We start from the raw sequence: 20,804 nt of genomic DNA, 5'->3' as shown, positions 1-20,804 counted from the left end.
ATCTTCACCACTGACTACCTGCACTCACCTATCACCTTCCCACCTACCTTCCCCAGCCCCCACTCTTTTATGTTTCAGTTCCCGTCCCCTCCCCCATTTCTGAAGAAGGGTCCTGAACCATCAACTTTCCTGCTCCTCTGATGGTGCCTGGCTCGCTGTGTCCCTCCAGCTTCACACTGTCTCATCCTTGACTCCAGCACCTGCAGCTATTGCTGTCTCCCTGTGAGCGATGTCAGCTTTGGTTCAATCCGAGCACGGGGCGGGGCTTGGAGTTCCCAATTGAAGCGGCCTACCCTCCAACCAATCAGAGCGAGTGAGATGTTTGTCTGTGTGAAAATCACGTGATCGCCCTTGTTCGGGGGCGCAAAATCTCTGCGACTGAAGGTCAGCTGCTTTCGGAAGGTACAGTACACGGGACAAAAAGGAAAGGAGCAAAAACCGGGAGGGAAATAGTTTCGGTATTGACTGAGAGGTTTTAATTGCGGTCGATGCATGTCAGAAAACGTACATTTTAACATGCCGGCCCCGTGTTTTGCAGCAAATGGAAGAATTGCTGCGGACCTGAGGCTGCGATAGGCAGAGGTGATTGCCACCATCTTTATTAGGGGCAATGATCTTTGGGACTCATGCCGGATCGCCATATTTATAGGTGGCAACCTGCAGTGGAACGCCAGCGCAGCCTTTCTTTGGGGGGGCGGCGGGGGGGTATATAGAAGCGAAATGTGTTTTTTTTTCTGGACTTCTTCCCCAGACTGAGACGTGGCGTGTATTTCCTGGGAAGGACTTTTGACGCTGGCGGAGTACTGGCTTCAGGCAGTATAAATTGCTGCAGTTACACGTTAGATACTTAGTGGAGGAGAAATGCCGAAAACGCGTTCAGAACTGCATGTTCAAAAACAGAGTTGGTGGAAAAGCTCAGTAGGTTTGGCAGCATCCGTGAATTAAAAAAATAACGTTTCGGATCCGCTAACCCTTGCTCAGAACTTCATGTTACCTGTTGCACTCTCACTTTCGGAAGTCCTGCTTTAAATATTATGATCTATTAAAGCATATCCGTTTGCCCAGTATTCATATGATTGGGATCAAATCACTGAACGTGCTCTGAGTCCCCTTGTGCTCCCTGGTCAAATTTATTAATATCTGACTTCCTCCGTCTCTAATAATGGGTGTATTTTCCCTCTGCATCTTTCTGTGTCGGGGAGCAGGGTGATTTGAACAGGAGGATTTATACATAACGAACGGAAACCAAGAGAAATGTTTGCCTTTTCCAAACAATCTTGTGGTGTTTTTTGGATTTCTATCCAGGGCTGACAGTTATTTGTCTCTTATGGATTTGTTTTACAGGGTATTAATTGAGAATAATTTGCAGACCAGGATCCATGCAAGTTCTCCATTAAGCAGAGTGATCAGGATCTGAGTATCATTGACACTTAAATGCGAAAGGGAAGAGGTTTAACCATTCTATCCATGGGAGAATATTCCTGGTAAGGTTGTAACTTGAAAGCAGAATATTCAAATTTTTGGTTTGATCACCCCTGGGATAAGTGTTGAGTTCTATACCCTGCAGCTGAGAAAGGAGATATTGGCCTGAGAGGGGCAGATTTGTCCAAACAACACCTCGTCTCCTTGAAAGAACTGTCATATTTAGTCCCAATCGCCCACTTCATGATTTTAATCTATATATTCTTCATTCTTGAATATCTGCAAACTTCCTTTTAAAATTCCTTATGGGCACAAATTCCAGCACCCCTTCAAGTGGAATCTTCCAGATCCTGACAACTCTTTTGATCCTGAAACTGCTGAAGTCTGTGTGGAGTCCTGAGGGTTATAAATTACTGCATTTAACGTGAAGATGCTGTTCCCTGAGCTCCCATTGAGCTGAATTGAAACAGTATGGGAGGCTGAGATCAGAGTGGGTGTGAGCAGACAATGAAAATGAAAATGAAAAGGCTGCACTGTGAGTGCTGCTTGGCTAAATGAGAGTGCTTTGGAGTTGGGTGAAACAGAAAGAAAGTGAAACTGAAAGATTGAGTGTGATGCTCAGTCTCAGTTTGGGCAGTTCAGAAAGTCTCACTGTCCTAACGGAAACAGTCAATTGATAATTGATACTGGAAAGAATTTTCTTACAGTTTTTAAAGTATATATTAGCTTATATAAAGTTAGCGACTTTTGATTTTATAATAGTAATGTTTGAAATGAAGGGGAAGGACCTAGCTTCATTAAATTCTCTTTAAGGCAGAAACTGGCTTAATCTGGAGAGAAGTCACAACAGAAGCCCTCAGGTCTGTGTTGTCCTTGTCTAGCACAATAGAACATAGACCCTTGATGTTGTGTCGACCTGGGAAATCAAACTGAAGCCCATTTAACCCACACTATTCCATGATCATCCATATGTTTATCCAATGACCACTTAAATGCCCTTAAACTTGGCGAGTCTACTACTGTTGCAGGCAGGGCATTTCACGCCCTTACTACTCTGAGTAAAGAACCTACCTCTGACATCTGTCCTACAACTATCACCCCTCAATTTAAAGCTATGGCCCCTCGTGCTGGCCACCTCCATCCGAGGAAGAAGGATCTCAGTGTCCGCCCTATCTACTCCTCATATCAGCTTGTATGTCTCTATTAGGTCACCTCTTAACCTTCTTCTAACGAAAACAGCCTCAAGTCCCTCAACTTTTCCTCAAAAGACCTTCCCTCAATACCAGGGAACATCCAGGTAAATCTCCTGTGCACCCTTTCCAATGCTTCCACGTCCTTCTTATAATGTGGCGACCAGAGCTCCAAGTGTGACCGCACCAGCGTTGTGTACAGCTGCAACATGACTTCATGGCTCTGAAACTCAATCCCTCTACCAATAAAACCTCACACACCATCCACCTTCTTAACAACCCTATCAACCTGGGTGGAAACTTTCAGGGATCTATGCACACGGATCCTGAGATCTCTTTGCTCATCCACACTACCAAGAATCTTACCATTAGCCCAGTACTCTGTATTCCTGTCACTCCTTCCAAAGTGAATCACCTCACACTTTTCCGCGTTAAACTCCGGGATATTACCAGTGTCCCTATTGGCTATTTGTGCAGGAAGTGTATCCGTCTGCAGCTACTGGTTAGCTGTTTTTCAGAGCTGGAGCTGTGGGTGCAGTCAGTATGGAGCATTCATGATACTGAGAAGGTTGTGGTAGCATTCTCAACAGATTGGTCACAAGCAGGTGAAGATTACACAGACAGCAAGGGAATGGGTGGCCATCAGACAAGTAAAAGGCTCAGAAATGAAGTGCTCGAGTCCCTCGTGGTCATCGTCCTCAAACAAATATACTGTTTTGGGTACTGTTTGGTCGGGGGAGGGCTGGTGGTGGTGGGGTGGCCAATCGGGAAGCAGCATCAGTCAAGTTCATGGCACTTGGAGTGACTCTGCTGCGGAGAAGGGGAGGAAAATGATGAATATGACTGTAGAGACAGGGGATTCAATAGTACGGGGCACAGAGAGACATGAATCCGGGATGGTATGTTGCCTCCCTGGTGCCAGGATCAGCGATGACATGGAACAGCTTCAGGACATTCTGGAGTGGGAGGGTGAACATCCGATTGTACCAGTGACATAGGAGGACCTGAAAGCTGAAGATAGGAAGATAAGAGATACATTAAAATACAAGATCTCAAATGTAGTATTGTCAAGCTTACACCCATTGCCACATTGTGGTAGCGAGGAGTTTTGTGTTGTGTTCAGTTGTACAAGCGACCTTTATTCAGAGCTCTGTTACCGCATGTGTGGGAGAGGCCAGAGTCCACTCCAAACCTGGCTTTCACGTGAGGCCTAATTCCCCTCTTAAATACAGCTCAGATTGGAAGAGTGGGCAATGATACTCAAACTTTCCCTGGCTGATTGTAATATTTTTATTCCTTTTGCTAGATGTTGTTTACATGCAATATTGTTGTCATTGTTAGCCACACACCCCAAATCAATATATCCAATCCAGTAAGCAAACAATCATGGACAATACTATGTTCAGCCTTAAACCCTCCCATAATCTCCTGAGGTTAGCTAGAAAATGACTTCATCTGTCTTTGGGACCTGACAATGCTTTTGACAGTTATATTCCTCCTCAGACATTTGCCAGCTGCACCATGTTTTTTGCCAAAAAACAAAATAGTAGCTTATCACTGAGAACTTTTCCAAATTCTCTACTAACTGTAGTGTGGATTGTTAGGAATTGTGATAAAGTCTTTTAAACTCAACTCTGATATAAAGTAACTACAATTTTGTAATACAGTTGAAAATTGTGGAAAAATCCCTCTCTCACTTCAGCTTAAGAGACCAAACAAACAGTGTTTCTGACTTGCTGTTGCAGTTTACAACCCCAACGATTTGCATGCTGCAAATGATTTTTAAATTGAAGTTTCATTTTCCACTCGAAGCGCTTTCCATTATTACTTTCTTGTTTTAATAAAAAGCATCTATTCAAATTCCACTGAGGATGAAATTCAGTCACTTTAGAGCTTTACCAAGCCATTAAACAAAACTTGTTTAGATTTCACAAATAACTAAGGCACTAATCATGTCTTCACTTCGGATTTTGCAATCTATCTTTGTCACTCTTCCGTTGATCTTTGCATGTAAGAATTTATTCAAATTATCCATATCTACATTTCAATTGTTTTATCTCTCTGCAGCCCTGACTTCTCTCTTTATAACCTTTCTTTGCCCCTTCCTATGTTGTTGGTCTTTTACAGGTTGTGTTTACACCATTTATTGCTTTGCCTTCCATAATGATGCAGTGAGCTGCTTTTATTGCTGACAAACATTCGCTCAAGGAATTCAGCTAACCATTTCATGTTAATTGGTTGTTTGCATTTCTGGTTACAATTACCTAAACAGTTCAGAATGCTGTAGGATCAGACTTTTGCTTCTACTTTTTAATTAAGTAACAAACTTGTGATTGTGGCTGGACCAGGCCTTTAAAAACTGCCTCTTATTAAAATGCTTATGTGTTTTGAACTGCCTGTTTACAGAAACCCAAGTAAATTCCCAAATGTTCCTTCTCAACAGGACTCTTTTATGACCCCCACAGGACCTTTCGTGATCTAATCCAGTAACAGTGTGAGCTGCTACAATGCACGTGCTTGTGAAAGCGAGAATAAGAGGACAGATGAGATGAGTGCATGGCTGGAGATATAACTTAAAGCGTTTAGATTCCTGAGGCTTTGAGACTGTTTGTTTCTGGGGAAGGTGGGACATGCACAAGCTTGAACAATTGTCCTGGGCAGAGCTGGGACAGATATTCTTGTTGATGCTTTTGCTAGTTCCACTGGTGAGGATTTAAACTCGTATGACAGGGGAATGGGAACCAAAGTATAGCTTCAGTAGTAAGAGACTCAGATCAGCAAATGGGACGTGAAATTAGTTCATGATGTTGTCGGTGGCTGAAAGATTAAAAGAAAGAAGGATTAATCAAGATCAAAACTCTCTCATCATGCATCAGTCCTGAGATCCCAGGAATTGGTCTGGTGAACCTTCTTTACGATCATTCAGTAGCCAGGCCATCCTTCCTTTGGAAAGGAGAACAAAGGTGCACACGACTCCAGGTGTGGTCTCACCAAGGCCCTTATAGAAAGATATCCCTCTTCCTGTACTCGAATCCTCTCACAATGAAGGGCAAAATATCATTTGCATTCTTCACTACTTGCTGCTGCCTGTTTCCTAAAAGAGAACAGGAGAGAAACATGGAACTAAATGGGGTCAGACACTCGGGTAAAATTGTTGAACACACTGTCCCCATTGTATCGGTGCTGGCCATCAAGCACCTATTGAAGCTAGGCCCGTTTTCTGGCACTCGGTGTGTAACCTATATTATGGTGCAATGGATGATCATCTCAACACTTCTTCAAGATTGCAATGGTTCCTGCATCTGTCACCATTTCAGATGCTGTCAGATCTGCTGTGTATCTCCATCTTTTTCTGTTTTTATTTCAGATTTCAGGTATTTTGCTGTGTATTCTCAGCCCTTCAGAAGCATCAGAGGGTATGGGGAGAAAACAGGAATTGGATTCATTTTCTGATGTATAAAATGCCTGCCCTTCATGTCTGTCCAAACTCTATCTCTTTTTTTTTTGTAGGCAAACGCTGACTGTTTTCCTTCCCTGAAGGACATTAAATGAACCGGTTCAGTTTTACTGATAATCCAGCAGTGCCCCTCGGTGTTGGATCCACAATTGACCAGATTAATTTCAGAGTTTCACAATCTTTGTGTGTATTCTTCTGGTTTCTCTCTCTCTACTTTTCTGTTTGAAATTTTGATTGCATTCAGAGAAATCAAACAAAACCACATCCAGATCTGACACTCAATCTGTTTGTCATAACCTAATTATCTCAGGATTTTGAACATTGAAGGAAGAAGCACTGTTCACCAGGGAGAAATGCGTATTGTCTGTGTGTCGAAGAGTCTGTGAAGATTCATCTGAAATGTCCAAACACCAGCGCAGTCACACTGGGGAGAGACTGTGGAAATGTAGGGATTGTGGGAAAGGATTTATTTACCCATCCCAGCTGGAAATGCACCAACGCAGTCACACTGGGGAGAAACCGTTCATTTGCTCTGATTGTGGGCTGGGATTCACTCAGTCAAACAACCTGCTGAAACACCAACAAGTTCACAGTGGGGAGAGACCGTTTGCCTGCTCTGTGTGTGGGAAAGGATTTGCGCAGACATCTCACCTGCTGAAACACCAGCAAATTCACACAGGAGAGAGGCCATTCACTTGCTCTGTATGTGGGAAAGAATTTGCTTTGTCATCCAGCCTGTTGACACATCAGCGAATTCACAATGGGGACAGACTGTTCACCTGCTTTATTTGTGGGAAAGGATTCGTTTCGTCAACCAACCTGCTGAGACACCAGCAAGTTCACACCAGAGAGAAATCATTCACCTGTTCTGTGTGTGGGAAAGGATTCACTCAGTCATCCTCTCTGCTGGAACACCAGCAAGTTCACACTGGGAAAAGACCATTCATCTGTTCTGAATGTGGGAAAGGATTCACTCGCAATTCCAAACTATTGGTACATCAGCGAGTTCACACTGGAGAGAAACCTTTCACCTGTTCTGAGTGTGGGAAGGGATTTACTCACTCATCCAACCTGCTGACACATCAGCGACTTCATACTGGAGAGAGACCATTCACCTGTTCGGAGTGTGGAAAAGCATTCACTCAGACAGTTCACCTGCTGACACATCAGCGAATTCACACTGGAGAGAAACCGTTCACATGTTCCGAATGTGGGAAGGGATTTGCTCACTCAACCAACCTGCTGAGACACCAGCGAGTTCACTCTGGGGCCAGACCATTCACTTGTTCTATGTGTGGAAAGGGATTCACTCAATCATCCAAACTGTTAACACACCAGCAAGTTCACCACAACCACATTTGAAGGATTTTGCTTTTAAATCAAGGATTGAACTTGGATCTTTGGGCTGTTTGTACTGGTGTCATTAGTCCCTGCTCAAAACTTGATCTTCTCTTGGGAAATAAGGTAGGGCAGGTGACTGAGGGGTCAGTGGGAGAAATATTTTGGGGCCTATGATCATCGTTGTATTAGTTTTAAAATAGTTATGGAGAAGGATAGACTTGGTCTAAAAGTTAAAGTTTTAAATGGGACTAAGGCCAATTTTGACACTATTATGCCCCTTAAAAGCACAGTAAGACCGCCTATGTATGGGAATGCACAAGATGGATGACATGCAAAACAAGTATTTTACATCGGTATTTACTGTGGAAAAGAATATGAAAGCTAGAGAACTTAGAAATGAATGTGTATCTTGAAAAGTTCCATATTATAGAGGAGGTGGTGCTGGATGCCTTACAGAGCATAAAGGTGGATAAATCCCCAGGACCTCTTCAGGTGTATTCTCCAACTTTGCGGGAAGTTAGGCTTGCGATTGGGCCCCTTGCTCAGATATTTGCACCATTGACAGTCATAGGTGAGCTGTTAGGCTGGAGGTTGGCTATTCCAGTGCCATTGTTTAAGAAAGGTGGTAACATAAAGCCAGGGAACAATAAACTTTTGGTGAGCCTGATGTCAGTTATGGGTAAGTTGTTGGAGGGAAGTCTGAGGGATAGGATTTACATGTATTTGGAAAGCGTGGACTGAATGGGGATAGTCAACATGGCTTTGCCCATAGGAAATTATGTCTTGATTGAGTTTTTTTTTGAAGAAGTTACAAAGAAAATTGATGGCAGACTGGTGGATGTTTTCGATATGGATTTCAGTAAGTAAAATTCCGCATGGTAGACTGATTAACAAGGTGAGATCACATGGAATCCAGGGAGAGCTGGCCATTTGGAAAGGCCTTTGGCCTGCAGTATGCTGCAAGGATTGGTACTTAGTAACTATAACTCCCGCATTCACATCCAAATCATCTTTATAAATGACAGAAATGAGTGGACCCAGCTCTGATCCTTGCGGCACACCACTGGTCACACGCCTCCAGTCTACAAAGCAACCCTCCACCAGCACTCTGTCTCCTACCTTCAAGCCAGATCTGTATCCAAATGACTGGTTCTCTCTGTATTCCATGTGATCTGACCTTGCTAATCAGTCTACCATGAGGAACCTTGTCAACTGCCTTACTGACATCCATATAGAACACATCCACTGCTTTGCCCTAATCAATCCTCTTTGTTCCTTCTTCAAAAAAAATCAAGTTAGTGAAACATGATTTCCTACACACACAGCCATGTTGCCTATCCCTAATCAGTCCTTCCCTTTCCAAATATTTCAAGTACTATCCCTCAGGATTCCCTCCAATGGCTTGCCCACCACTAATATCAGGCTCACTGGCCTATAGTTTCCTGGCTTTTCCTTAGCACCTTTCTGAAATAGTGGCACCACATTAGCCAACTTCTGATCCCTCATCTGTGGCTATCGATGATACAAATATCTCAGCAAGGGGCCCAACAATCTCTTGCCTAGTTTCCCTCCGAGTTCTCGGATACACCTGATCAGGTCCCAGGAATTTATCCACTTTTATGCGTTTTAAGCCGTTCAGCATCACTACCTCTGAAATATGGCTAATTTTCAAGTTGTTGCTATTTATTTCCCCACAGTCTATATCTTCCATATCCTTTTCTGTAGTAAATACTGATGCATAATACTTGTTTTATTATATTCCCCATTTCTTGCAATTCCACACATAGGCGGCATTGCTGCTTTTTAAGGGGCCCTATTCTCTCCCTAGTTATCCTTTTGTTCTTAATCTATTTGTAGAATCCTTCTGGATTTTCCTTCATACTATTTGCCGAAGCTACCTCATGTCCCCTTTTTGCCCTCCTAATTTCCCTCTTAAGTATACCATTGTCATTATACTCTTATAAGGATTCACTCAATCTCTGCTGTCTATACCTGGCATGTCCTTCCTTTTTCTTGACCAAAACCTTGATTTCTCTAGTCATCCAGAATTCCCTACACCTACCAGCCTTGTCCTTCACCCGAACAGGAATATACTGTCCCTGAACACTCATGTTTTTTTTTTGAAGGCTTCCCAGTTCTGAATCTTTCCGTTTTACCTGCAATATCTGCCCCAATCAACTTTTGAAAGCTCTTGTGTAATCCCTTTAAAATTGGCCTTCCTCCAATATAGAGCTTTAACTTTCAGATCCGGTCTACTCTTTTCCATCACTATTTTAAAACTAATAGAATTATGGTCACTGGCCCCAAAGTCCTCCCCCGCTGATACCCTAGTCACCTGTCCTGCTTTATTTGTCAAGAGCCGGTCAAGATTTGCACTTTCTCTAGTCGGTACATCACATACTGAATCAGAACGTTTTCCTGGACACTCGCTCTCAGCAAATTCCTCTCCATTCAAGCATTTTACACCATGGAATTCCCAGTCTGTGTTTGGAAAGTTAAAATCCCTTCCATAACCACCCTGTTATTCTTACAGATAACCGAGATCTTCTTTCAAAATTGTTTGTCAGATTCCTGCTGACTATTGGGAGGCCTATAGTATAATCCCAATAAGGTGATCATCTCTTTCTTATTTCTCAGTTCCACCCAAATAACTTCCCTGGATGTGTTCTCAGATATATCCCTCCTAAGTGAAGCCATAATGTTATCCTTGTTCAAAAATGCCACTTTTCACAAAGCACATTCTTGCTTTGCTTCCCCTCCCGCTTTGACTTTCTATCCTTTCTATCGGATCTATAATCTTAGAACATTAAGCTGGCATCACTGTCCATCCTTGAGCCTTGTCTCTGTAATTGCAATGATAACCCAGTTCCATGTTTCCAACCTTGCCCTGAGTTCATCTGCCTTAGCTGTTAGGCCTCTGGCATTGAGATAAATGGTGTTTAATTTATTAGTCCTTTTGCGTTAATTTTAATAACAATTATGTAACTGTAGGGTAGGTTTTGAAAATGATGATGTTTTATTGCTGTATATCAACACCTTCACACTGGGTAAAGACAATCCACCTGCACACTGTGTGAAAAGGGATTTCCTAGATCATTAGGACTGGTTTTCATAGAATTCAGAGTATTCCTACAGTAGGGAAACAGGCCCTTTGGCCCAAGAATTCCACAGAAAACCTCAGAGCATGCCACCCAGACACATCTCCCCGTAGCCCACCTAATCTACACATCCCTGAACACTCTGGGCAATTTAGCTTGGCCAATCCACCTAACCAACACATGGGAGGAAACCAGAGCACCCAGAGGAAACCCACGCAGCCACAGGGAGAATATGCCAACTCCACACACTCATTTGCCCAAGGGTGGAATCAAGTCTGGGTCCCTGGCATTGTGAGCCAGCAGTGCTAACCGCTGAGCCACTGTGGATAACCACCAATGAGTTCCCAAGAATCTGTAGGAATTTTTTATGTTGCTCCTATTATCTGTGTCCACGTCATGTTATCTGGGCATGTTTCTCATGATGTTTGAAAACACCACGTGTCTGGTTACCTAGTTGGGAGAAAAAAACAATACAAGTCAACCTTTTATTAAAACTACTGTGCATTGCGTCTTCATCTCAAAAGCAGACTAGTTTATTTTGAAAGGCTCTCCATCTCCCCTAACTCCTCCATCCTCACCTCCCAAGTGTAAGGAACCGGTGGTTTTTATTTTTCACTCAATGACAGTCAGTACATTTCAGGTGAGCAAATGGGAACAGGGTCATCCCATAATGCTTGAAACTTAGTGTACTAATGGTACATTATTACAGTAATAACCATTACAATTCTTTTCCGAACCTTTCAAGTTTTACAACACCCTTCCTTTAGCAAGAAGACTAGAATTACACACAGCAGTTACACCTAAACCAGAATGGGACCTGCATCCTTGTGGGGGGTGGGGGTGCGTTTCCAGTACTGTTGAGGGCCTTGTAAATCCCTGAGCAGTGGGCTGAAATCCAGGGAGAATGTTCAAAATAATAATAAGGGCCAAAAAGAGAAGAAACGAGAGTCTGGAAGGCCTTGTCACAGGCCAGTTTAAGGTACAAGGGAGTTTGTTAAGGGTGAATGGTGTTCAGATGAATAAGGCAGATGATTTGAGGATATAAATTAATGGGGCCATAAAGACATTGCTGTCAATTGGACATGGTTAGCAGCTCAGTATTCCAGGTTACAGGGCCTTCATGCAAGGCAGTGGAGGTGGTAAAGGAGGAGGGGATATTGTTATTTTGTTTAGGGAATCAATTACAGCAATAAGGAGGGCTGGCATCTTTGAAAACTCCACAAATAAATAAGGAGGCAAATTTTGAGAAAGTGTAAAAGTAGCAGGATTGTGGTAGCAGGAGCTTTCAATTTCCTCAGCATTAATGGAGTCATCACAGTGGGAAAGATTTATCAGAATTTTTAAAATACATCCAGGACAGCACTTCTTCAGCCACTAAGGAGAAGTCCCAACAAGGAAGGGGAAGGTCCTGGACTTGACTTTAGGTTACAAAGTTGAGCAAGTGGTTGAAGTTTCAGTGGGATTGCATTTTGCAGGCAGTTATTATAACTTTTCGATTCAGGATTGTAAGAAAAGGAAAAGGATGGGCCTTAAGTCCTAAACTGATGCTGAAGTGATGAAGAAAGTAAATGGAATTTTGGCCTTAATTGCGAATTATTGGTGTTTGAGGATCGGGACATCTTGTAACAACTGTATTGGATGTTGGTGAAGCCATACTGGTATATTATTTACAGTTTTGGTGCTTGTATTTAAGAAGGATATGCTGGCGTTGAATGCAGTGCAAAAAAGATTCACTAAGCTGATTCATGGGATGAAAGGGTTAGCCTGTCACGAATAGCTGGAGGAAGGGAATTTGCAGAGAGGAAATACTAAATAATTAAACAGGTGGTGCCCAGTGTTGGACTTGTACTCATAACCCTGCACTTAAGCAGCGTATGTTCTGACAACTGAGCTAACTTGGCCTCCCACAGTCAGTGTTCAAATCCTGCTTCATAAGGTGACGAATGGGTTTTTCACTGATGCCACTGCAGTCCAAGGAAGTAAAAGGTAATTGCTTTAGAAAATCCTAAGGTTCCAATGTATTCTTCTCATTGACATTGCAATCCATTTTCAGTACTTGCTCCATGATTTAACATTCAAAATTAATTTCGTGATGTTGTTTCCCTACTCTTTAAGCAGCCTGTATGACGCCAGTCACTCGGTCAAATGGTGAATAAATCTGTTTCAATAAACCAATTCTTTTCAGCTACAGTATAAGAAATGTTCCTTTATTTGCTGAGTCTCTCACAACATTTTCTTTGTTCTGTGTGTCAACAACTTTGGCCAATTCTCATGTTATGGACTACATGTTCAGACACTGGTTAAAAAAATTCTAAGGATCAGAGGTTTCTGGTGCAGTTGCATGACTTACTGCTAAGCGGTACAAAGAAATAAACAGGCTTAAAGATTAGGAAGGAAATATGTTTTTGCATTTTTAAGTGTAGAGTTCAGTTACTGTGTGCTTGCTTCTTATAAAATGGATGATTTGAAGTCTTCACAGTGCAATGTTCAAACGACAGACACCTAGACATTGTCAGCAAGTATTTAAGGCATTTGACACATTGAGGGAATTAATTTAGAAACACAAATTGTCCAAAAAAAAGTGCTGGATAAATGCAGCAGGTCTCTCAGTTAGTTATTATAGCTCTTTTTGATTCAGGATGGGTATGGAAAAGGACAAAAATGGGTCTAAAGTCCTTTGCTGGTGCTGCAAATGATAAAGAAAGAAAATAGAATTTTAGCTTTAATTGCTACATAATTGTTAAAAATTGTAACAACTGTGTGGGATGTAGTGAAGCCATTCCTGCAGAGAGAGAGAGAGAGAGAGAGAGAGAGAGAAATAGTTCTAAGATCTTGAAACTAACATGATTTCATTTGTCTTAGACATTGCCAGACCTACTTTGTTTCTATAGCACTTTCTGTTAAACAGCAAAAAGTTCTTTTCTTGAAGAGAAAAGCTTGATAGGTGACCTGAGAGAAATTGGAGACTTTGCAGGGATTTGAGGCAAAATTGGTGTTGAGGTTGCGAACCCATTAGAGATTTGAGAAATGGTAATGCAGTCTCGAGGCCTCTCCTGCTCCATGACTAAAATTTGGTGTCGCGACATTATCATCGAAGACAATAAGGATGACCATGACTTGTCAGTTACTGTGGCTGAACAGTCTAAGGTGCTGAATTAAGACTCCAGTCTTTTCATTGATGTGGGTTTGAATCTCACTGCTGCGAATGTCCCATGAGCAAGTGGCATTTTCTTCTCCGCAGGATTTTGCTGTGTGTAAGAAAAGAGGAGACAATACACATAATTTGCTGCGTGAAGAAAAAATAAAGATAGACTTGAAGTTCTATTAAAGTTATTTTTCAAGCAGCTACACAGACATGTTTGAGTGTACAGGAGACATAGAAACAAAATAGGTACAGCAGGGATGAGGAAGAACAGAGAGAGGGAGGGGAAAACCTACATTACCTCATCCTCAGTATTTATCCAGAACAGCATTCGGTGAGAGTAACCACTGCATAGTCCTGTGGAAAGTAGGTCCCATTCTCACTTTGAGAAAAACTTCTCACGCTGCATGGTACTATCACGATGCTAAATTGGATAGTCTTTTAACAGATCTGCTGACTTATTTTTCAGCACCTGTGATACACTTTGGGCCAATAACACTACAACTGAGAGAGCAGAGATTTTAATCACTCCAACATTATGGGACACTTGAGTATGGGGGACCGGTCAGTGTCAGGGCAGTTAAATCTAGAGGTAACAAAGAATGGATAGGGTTTCAGCAGCAGATGAGCTGAGACGTGGATGGAGTCAGGTGATGTTACTGAGATGGAAACAGTTGGTTTGGTGATGATGTGGTTGAAAGCTCATCTTAGTGTGAAGTATTTCATCAGAGTTGTGAACAGTCTGGTTCAGCTTCACACAGTTACTAGACAGAAGGTTGCAGTCAGTGTAGAAGCTGTCTCAGTGTTTAATTGGAGGAAATTGCTGTTCATCCTGCACTGGATTCAGACAAGTCAGGATGATGTGTGACTTGGAGGGGGTCCTCATGGTGATGGTGTTCCACATAGATCTTCCATACTGGACATTCACAATAGTGAAGTTTAAGGGTTTGTGACATGATGTCAAAGTCCTGATTGAGATGTGGATTTATTCAATACCTGTGTTTCACCTCTTTCTCCACATTCTTTCTTTGTCTGACCACTCACTAGGAGGCCAGAGTCTTGTGTAAGCCCAGACCAGGTGGTAGGTTCTGTTCCCTGATCGACATTAATGAATCACTGGCTTTTGTGGTCACTTCTTTTTTACAGTACATCATTAATCCTATGGGGTGGCACGGTGGCTCAGTGGTTAGCTTTGCAGCCTCACAGCACCAGGGACCCGGGTTCGATTCTCGCCTCGGGCAACTGTATATGCGGAGTTTTCACGTTCTCCCTGTGTCTGTGTGGGTTTCCTCCAGGTGCTCTGGTTTCCTCCCACAAAGATGTGCAGCCTAGGTGGATTAGTGGATTAGCCATGCTAAATTGCCCATGGTGTTCAGGGCTGTGTGGGATATAGGGGGATGGGTCTGGGTGGGATGCTTCAAGGGGCAGTGTGGACTTGTTGGGCTGAAGGGACTGTTTCCACACTGTAGGGAATCCAATCTAATCAAACTACCAGATTTATTACCAGCTGATTTCATAGGCAGCCTGGTGTTTGTGTGGACTCTCTCTTCGTTGCATTGTTCTGTTTTAAATTTATTTCACAGAGTATTCAAAGGGAAACTGACACCAGGCATAATCCCAGCGTTTTATGGGCCCCTCAGTTTATTGTAAACAGAACATTATCAGATTTTGAACATGGAAGGAGAAAGCATTATTCACAGTGTGAAACCATACACGTATTGTGTGTGTGTGGACACCAGTTTTAATTAACTACCAGGACTGACACAATGCAAGCCTTGATTGTGGGGAGGGATTCACTTGATTAACTACAGTCCTGGCACACAAGCTGTTCACACTGATGAGAGACCTTTTTAAATGTCCAAACTGTGGGAAGTGCTTTAAATGTTCTGATGAATCATCAATATGTTCACACTGCTGAGAGACCATTTGTGTGTTTTTTGTAGCCATGTGTTCAGATGATCAACTAAACTCCATTTACACCAGTGAGTTCACACTGGAGAGAGGCCATTCGTCTGCTCTGAGGGTGGGAAGGGATTCACTCATTTATCTCATTTGCTGACACGGAAGTGAGTTTGTCGGTAGCTGTTGGATGTTTGTATTTTGCTTTCAATCACAGTCAGTACTGAACCGTTTCAATGGAATCTGTTTCCATTGGTTTGAATAACTCCAGTTCTCAGTCGTTATATTTAGCATTAGAGTCAAATCAAACAGCTTTCTGTGTGACCTGCAGTATGTTTATTTTTAATGATATGTCTAATAAAAGTTTGTTCTCATTGAACATCTCTTCCCCCTCCCCCATGTATTCTCCATCCTCACCTACAACAACAACAGTGAGGAGCTCAAAGAGCTTCATTGTCTGACTCATGGTGACAATTGATCCACTGCCTCTGCTGCTTCCAATGATTCCAAGGGGCTCCTAAAGTTTGCCCCTGTCTGAACCCAGAACCTGCATGTTCCTCTGGCTATAACTATGTAGGAGACAAACCAATGTGTTATGAGCCCCTCTCAACTGGCTGCCAACATTTTCTCTCCTAATTCTCTCCCTTCCTTGTGTGCTTTTTCATCTGCTTGCCCCAACTTCTGAACCTTCTGTATTCCTCGTGACTGTCAATTTGGACTTTTCTCTTTGACACCTATCATAGGTGCTTGTTTTTTGTTCTTAAATTCTAATTGTCATACAAGCAGCCGTGAATGTTTGCCCTTCCTTTCCTTTCTGAGTGTAATTGAACCATCTTCTCTTTGAAAGTATTGCAATTATTAATTGTACTTTGTCCCGTCAACCTCCACTCAGTCATTGCTGTCCAGCTTTGACCTTGCTCTGTTGAAGACAACTTTCCATCAACTGAGCTTTCTTATTCTGAACTAATGCTGGTTATTATCTGACATTATTCTGTACCTTCCTACACGTGACCATGGTCTCCTGAATGATCCGCCGCTGACACTTGATCTACTTGGCTCCCATCATTCCCAAGAAGTATGATCAAACGAGCGCTCTTTCTTTTTGAACTGAATGCACTGTTTTTGGAAACTTGTCATGCATACAATCCAGAAAAACTTACTGTCACTGCCTGTTACTCTAGCAATATTCCAGTCTGTATTTGAAAAACTGAGGTCTCAAATAATACTACAGAACAGGAACAGTCCCTTTAAACCACAAGCCTCCATTAACGCACGATTTTCTAATCATGAAATCTCTTTCTTTCCCCTGCACAGTTTGTATCTCTCTATTCCCTGCCAATTCACGAATCCATCAAGATGTCTTTTAAGTATTGTGATTGTATCTGTTTATCCCACTTCCTCTGGCAATGCATTCTTGACACATACTATTCTGTGTGTAAAAACTCACCTTTCACACCTCCTTTACATGTTTCCCTATTACTTTAAACGTATGTCCCCTACACAAACTGTCATTTCTACTCTCGACTCCAACTACCCATGTCTCTCCCAGTTTTGTAAATTTCTACCGGGTTGCCCCTCAGCCTCTGATATTCAAATGAAAACAAACCAAATTTATCCAACATCTCCTCATAACTAATATCCTCCAAACAAGGTGATATCCTGGTAACCTGTTTCTGTACCCTTTGGTGGTTTGACGAGCAGAATTGTACACAACATTGCAAATATAACCTCACTAAAGTTCTAGCGAGCTGCAACATGACCAATTTTTATACACTTTGCCCTGACCATCATCTCCACTCGGGTTGCCATTTTCAGGAAACTGTGAAACTGTAGACCTAGATACTGCTCTATGATCGTGCTTCTCAGAATTCTGCCATTTACTGTACACTTCCCTCCTTCACTAGACCCTCCAAAATGCATCACCTCACATTTGTTTGGATTAAATGCCACCTGCCATTTTTTCCACACAAGTCTCCAGTCAATCTATGTCCTGCTGTCTCCTCTGGCATTCCTCCTCACTACCTCACAGCTCCCATGATCTTTGTCATTCACATACTTACTAATTTGATCACCTACATTCTCCTCCAAATTTTTTTTATAATAAATATGTTAACAACAGGCCTACACAGGCCCCACACCCCACCTCTTCCTCCGTTACATTGATGACTGTATCGGCGCCGCCTCTTGCTCCCCAGAGGAGCTCGAACAGTTCATCCACTTCACCAACACCTTCTACCCCAACCTTCAGTTCACCTGGGCCACCTCCAGCACATCCCTCACCTTCCTGGACCTCTCAGTCTCCATCTCAGGCCAACCAGCTTGTAACTGATGTCCATTTCAAGCCCACCGACTCCCACAGCTACCTAGAATACACCTGCTCCCACCCACCCTCCTGCAAAAATTCCATGACCTATTCCCAATTCCTCCACCTCCGCCGCATCTGCTCCCACGATGAGGCATTCCACTCCTGCACATCCCAGATGTCCAAGTTCTTCAAGGACCGCAACTTTCCCCCCACAGTGGTAGAGAACGCCCTTGACCGCGTCTCCCGCATTTCCTGCAACACATCCCTCACACCCCGCCCCTGCCACAACCGCCCAAAGAGCATCCCCCTCGTTCTCACACACCACCCCACCAACCTCCGGATACAATGCATCATCCTCCGACACTTCCACCATCTACAATCCGACCCCACCACCCAAGACATTTTTCCATCCCCACCTTGTCTCCTTTCCGGAGAGACCACTCTCTCCGTGACTCCCTTGTTCTCTCCACACTGCCCTCCAACCCCACCACACCCGGCACCTTCCCCTGCAACCGCAGGAAATGCTACACTTGCCCCCACACCTCCTCCCTCACCCCTATCTCAGGCCCCAAGATGACTTTCCACATTAAGCAGAGGTTCACCTGCACATCTGCCAATGTGGTATACTGCATCCACTGTACCCGGTGTGGCTTCATCTACATTGGGGAAACCAAGCGGAGGCTTGGGGACCGCTTTGCAGAACACCTCCGCTCGGTTTGCAATAAACAACTGCACCTCCCAGTCGCAAACCATTTCCACTCCCCCTCCCATTCTATAGATGACATGTCCATCATGGGCCTCCTGCAGTGCCACAATGATGCCACCCGAAGGTTGCAGGAACAGCAACTCATATTCCGCTTGGGAACCCCGCAGCCCAATGGTATCAATGTGGACTTCACCAGTTTCAAAATCTCCCCTTCCCCCACTGCATCCCAAAACCAGCCCAGTTCGTTCCCTCCCTCCACTGCACCACACAACCGGCCCAGCTCTTCCCCTCCACCCACTGCATCCCAAAACCAGTCCAACCTGTCTCTGCCTCCCGAACCTGTTCTTCCTCTCACCCATCCCTTCCTCCCACCCCAAGCCGCACCTCCATCTCCTACCTACTAACCTCATTCCACCTCCTTGACCTGTCCGTCTTCCCTGGACTGACCTATCCCCTCCCTACCTCCCCACCTATACTCTCCTCTCCACCTATCTTCTTTTCTCTCCATCTTCGGTCCGCCTCCGCTTCTCTCCCTATTTATTCCAGAACCCTCACCCCATCCCCCTCTCTGATGAAGGGTCTCGGCCAGAAACGTCAGCTTTTGTGCTCCTGAGATGCTGCTGGGCCTGCTGTGTTCATCCAGCCTCACATTTTATTATCTGTTAACAACAGGGGTCTGATTCCTACTGAAAGGCACTGGTCACAGATCTGTAGCTACTTTTCATCTTCTATGACAAAGCCAGTTCTGTACCCAACTCACGATGTAACCTGGGTCACTTAGACTTCTGTATCAGCCTGCCACAAGGGACCTTGTCAAAGGCCTTGCTGAAGCTCATGTGGATAACATGCATCTTGGCTTCCTGCCTCTCACAAACTGGATTGTGTTTTTTTTTTGAATAAGTGGTGAAGATGATCGATGAAGACAGTGCAGTGGATGTTGTCTGCATGTACTCTACTGAAGCATTCGACAAGCTCCCTCATGGTAGCTGGGCCCAGAAGATTATGTCATATGAGATCAATCCATGGTGAGTTGCTAAATTGGATTGGGTTAGAGGACAGAGGGTGGGTGGGGACGGTGTTTTTTGATTGGAGATCTGTGACCAGTGGTGTTCCATAAGGTTTGTCATTTTTTCAAAGATTTGGATGAAAATCTAAGCTGTCTGTTTAATAGATTTGCTAATGTTGTGAAAATTGGTGCAGGTGAGGATAGTGAGGTAGGTTGTCAAAGGACACAGCAGGATGTACATCAATCGGAAAGTTGGATGGAGAAATGGCAGATGGACTTGAATTTAGAGAAGAGTGAGGTAATGCAGTTTGTGTTTAATATCTGCAAATCCTTCTCTTCTAATGTCCTGCAAAAGGAACTTACAAGTCATTTACTGTCATTGCAGGATAGAAATTCAAAACAGACAAGTCCAGATCCTGAGGAACATTATTCTCCTCTCTTATTTCTCAAATCTGTAAATTCCTGGCTCTACCCTCCTTCCTCTTTCGACTGAAATCCACATCCAACCTCCCCATTTCTGTCCTCCGCTTCCAGTTTTCTCCCTTTCTCCGTCCTCTCCCCTCTGGATTAAATTCCTAACTCCTTTCTGCTGACTGAAAAATCAAATCAATGAGTCTGATTTGGGGTTTGAGACACTGGTGCAACCGCACCTGGAGTATTCTGTGCAGTATTGTTCTCGTGATCTAAGGAATGATAGTCTGGCTTTGTAGACACAGTGCTATGAAGGTATACCAGACTGATTCTGGGAAGGGGGTTTCTTCATTCAGAGAGGAGTGAATCTGTGGAGTTCAAATACCAAAGAAAGTGGTTGTGGCAAAATATTGAACGTTGTAAAGAAGGTTTAGATTATTGTTCAGAGGGACAAAGGGATCAAAGGGTGTTGAAAGTGAGAAGGTACTGAGTTGGTGATCAGCAATATCAGCATGAATGGCAGAACATCTCAAGGGCTAAAGTGCGATCTGTGCGTGAAGAAGGTCTGAGGCTCCGAAAGCTTGTGTTTTCAAATAAACCTGTTGGACTAATAAGCTGGTGTTGTGTGATTTCTGACCTTGTCCACCCTAGTCCAACACCAGCACTTCATGTTCTTATTTCCTAAGACTCTATATCACCATTTTTAATTTCCCTCCTAGTCATGGCTAGGCCACATTTCTCATTTCATTTTTGTGCCAGAAAGGAATGAACAACTGTTGCAGTTCCCCAATATTTTCTTTAAGTATTTTCACTTGCCTTTCCACTTC

General features: G+C 43.4%; 1 protein-coding gene across 11 annotated transcripts in view; it reads left to right on the top strand.

Annotated features, from left to right (window-relative positions):
* The first annotated feature begins 320 nt into the window (after positions 1–320).
* The window catches only part of LOC132208757 (zinc finger protein 229-like), a 36,591-nt gene continuing 16,107 nt past the window's right edge, over positions 321–20,804 (top strand). Inside the window, exons 1-3 of one of the 11 annotated variants that reach the window (XM_059644127.1) lie at positions 321–402; positions 1,345–1,484; positions 6,123–15,039. In XM_059644127.1, coding sequence (XP_059500110.1) covers positions 6,469–7,431 — 963 coding nt within the window. In that variant the 5' untranslated portion in view covers positions 321–402; positions 1,345–1,484; positions 6,123–6,468 and the 3' untranslated portion in view covers positions 7,432–15,039. Of the gene's footprint in view, positions 403–466; positions 583–760; positions 919–1,344; positions 1,485–5,055; positions 6,088–6,122; positions 15,040–19,461; positions 19,586–20,804 lie in introns of those variants that run through there. The other 10 variants (XM_059644128.1, XM_059644129.1, XR_009444890.1 and 7 more) reach the window with 10 other exon arrangements.

This window comes from Stegostoma tigrinum, unplaced genomic scaffold (assembly GCF_030684315.1).
Source record: "Stegostoma tigrinum isolate sSteTig4 unplaced genomic scaffold, sSteTig4.hap1 scaffold_53, whole genome shotgun sequence".
Lineage (NCBI taxonomy): Eukaryota > Metazoa > Chordata > Chondrichthyes > Orectolobiformes > Stegostomatidae > Stegostoma > Stegostoma tigrinum.
This window is presented reverse-complemented; position numbering and strand designations above follow the sequence as displayed.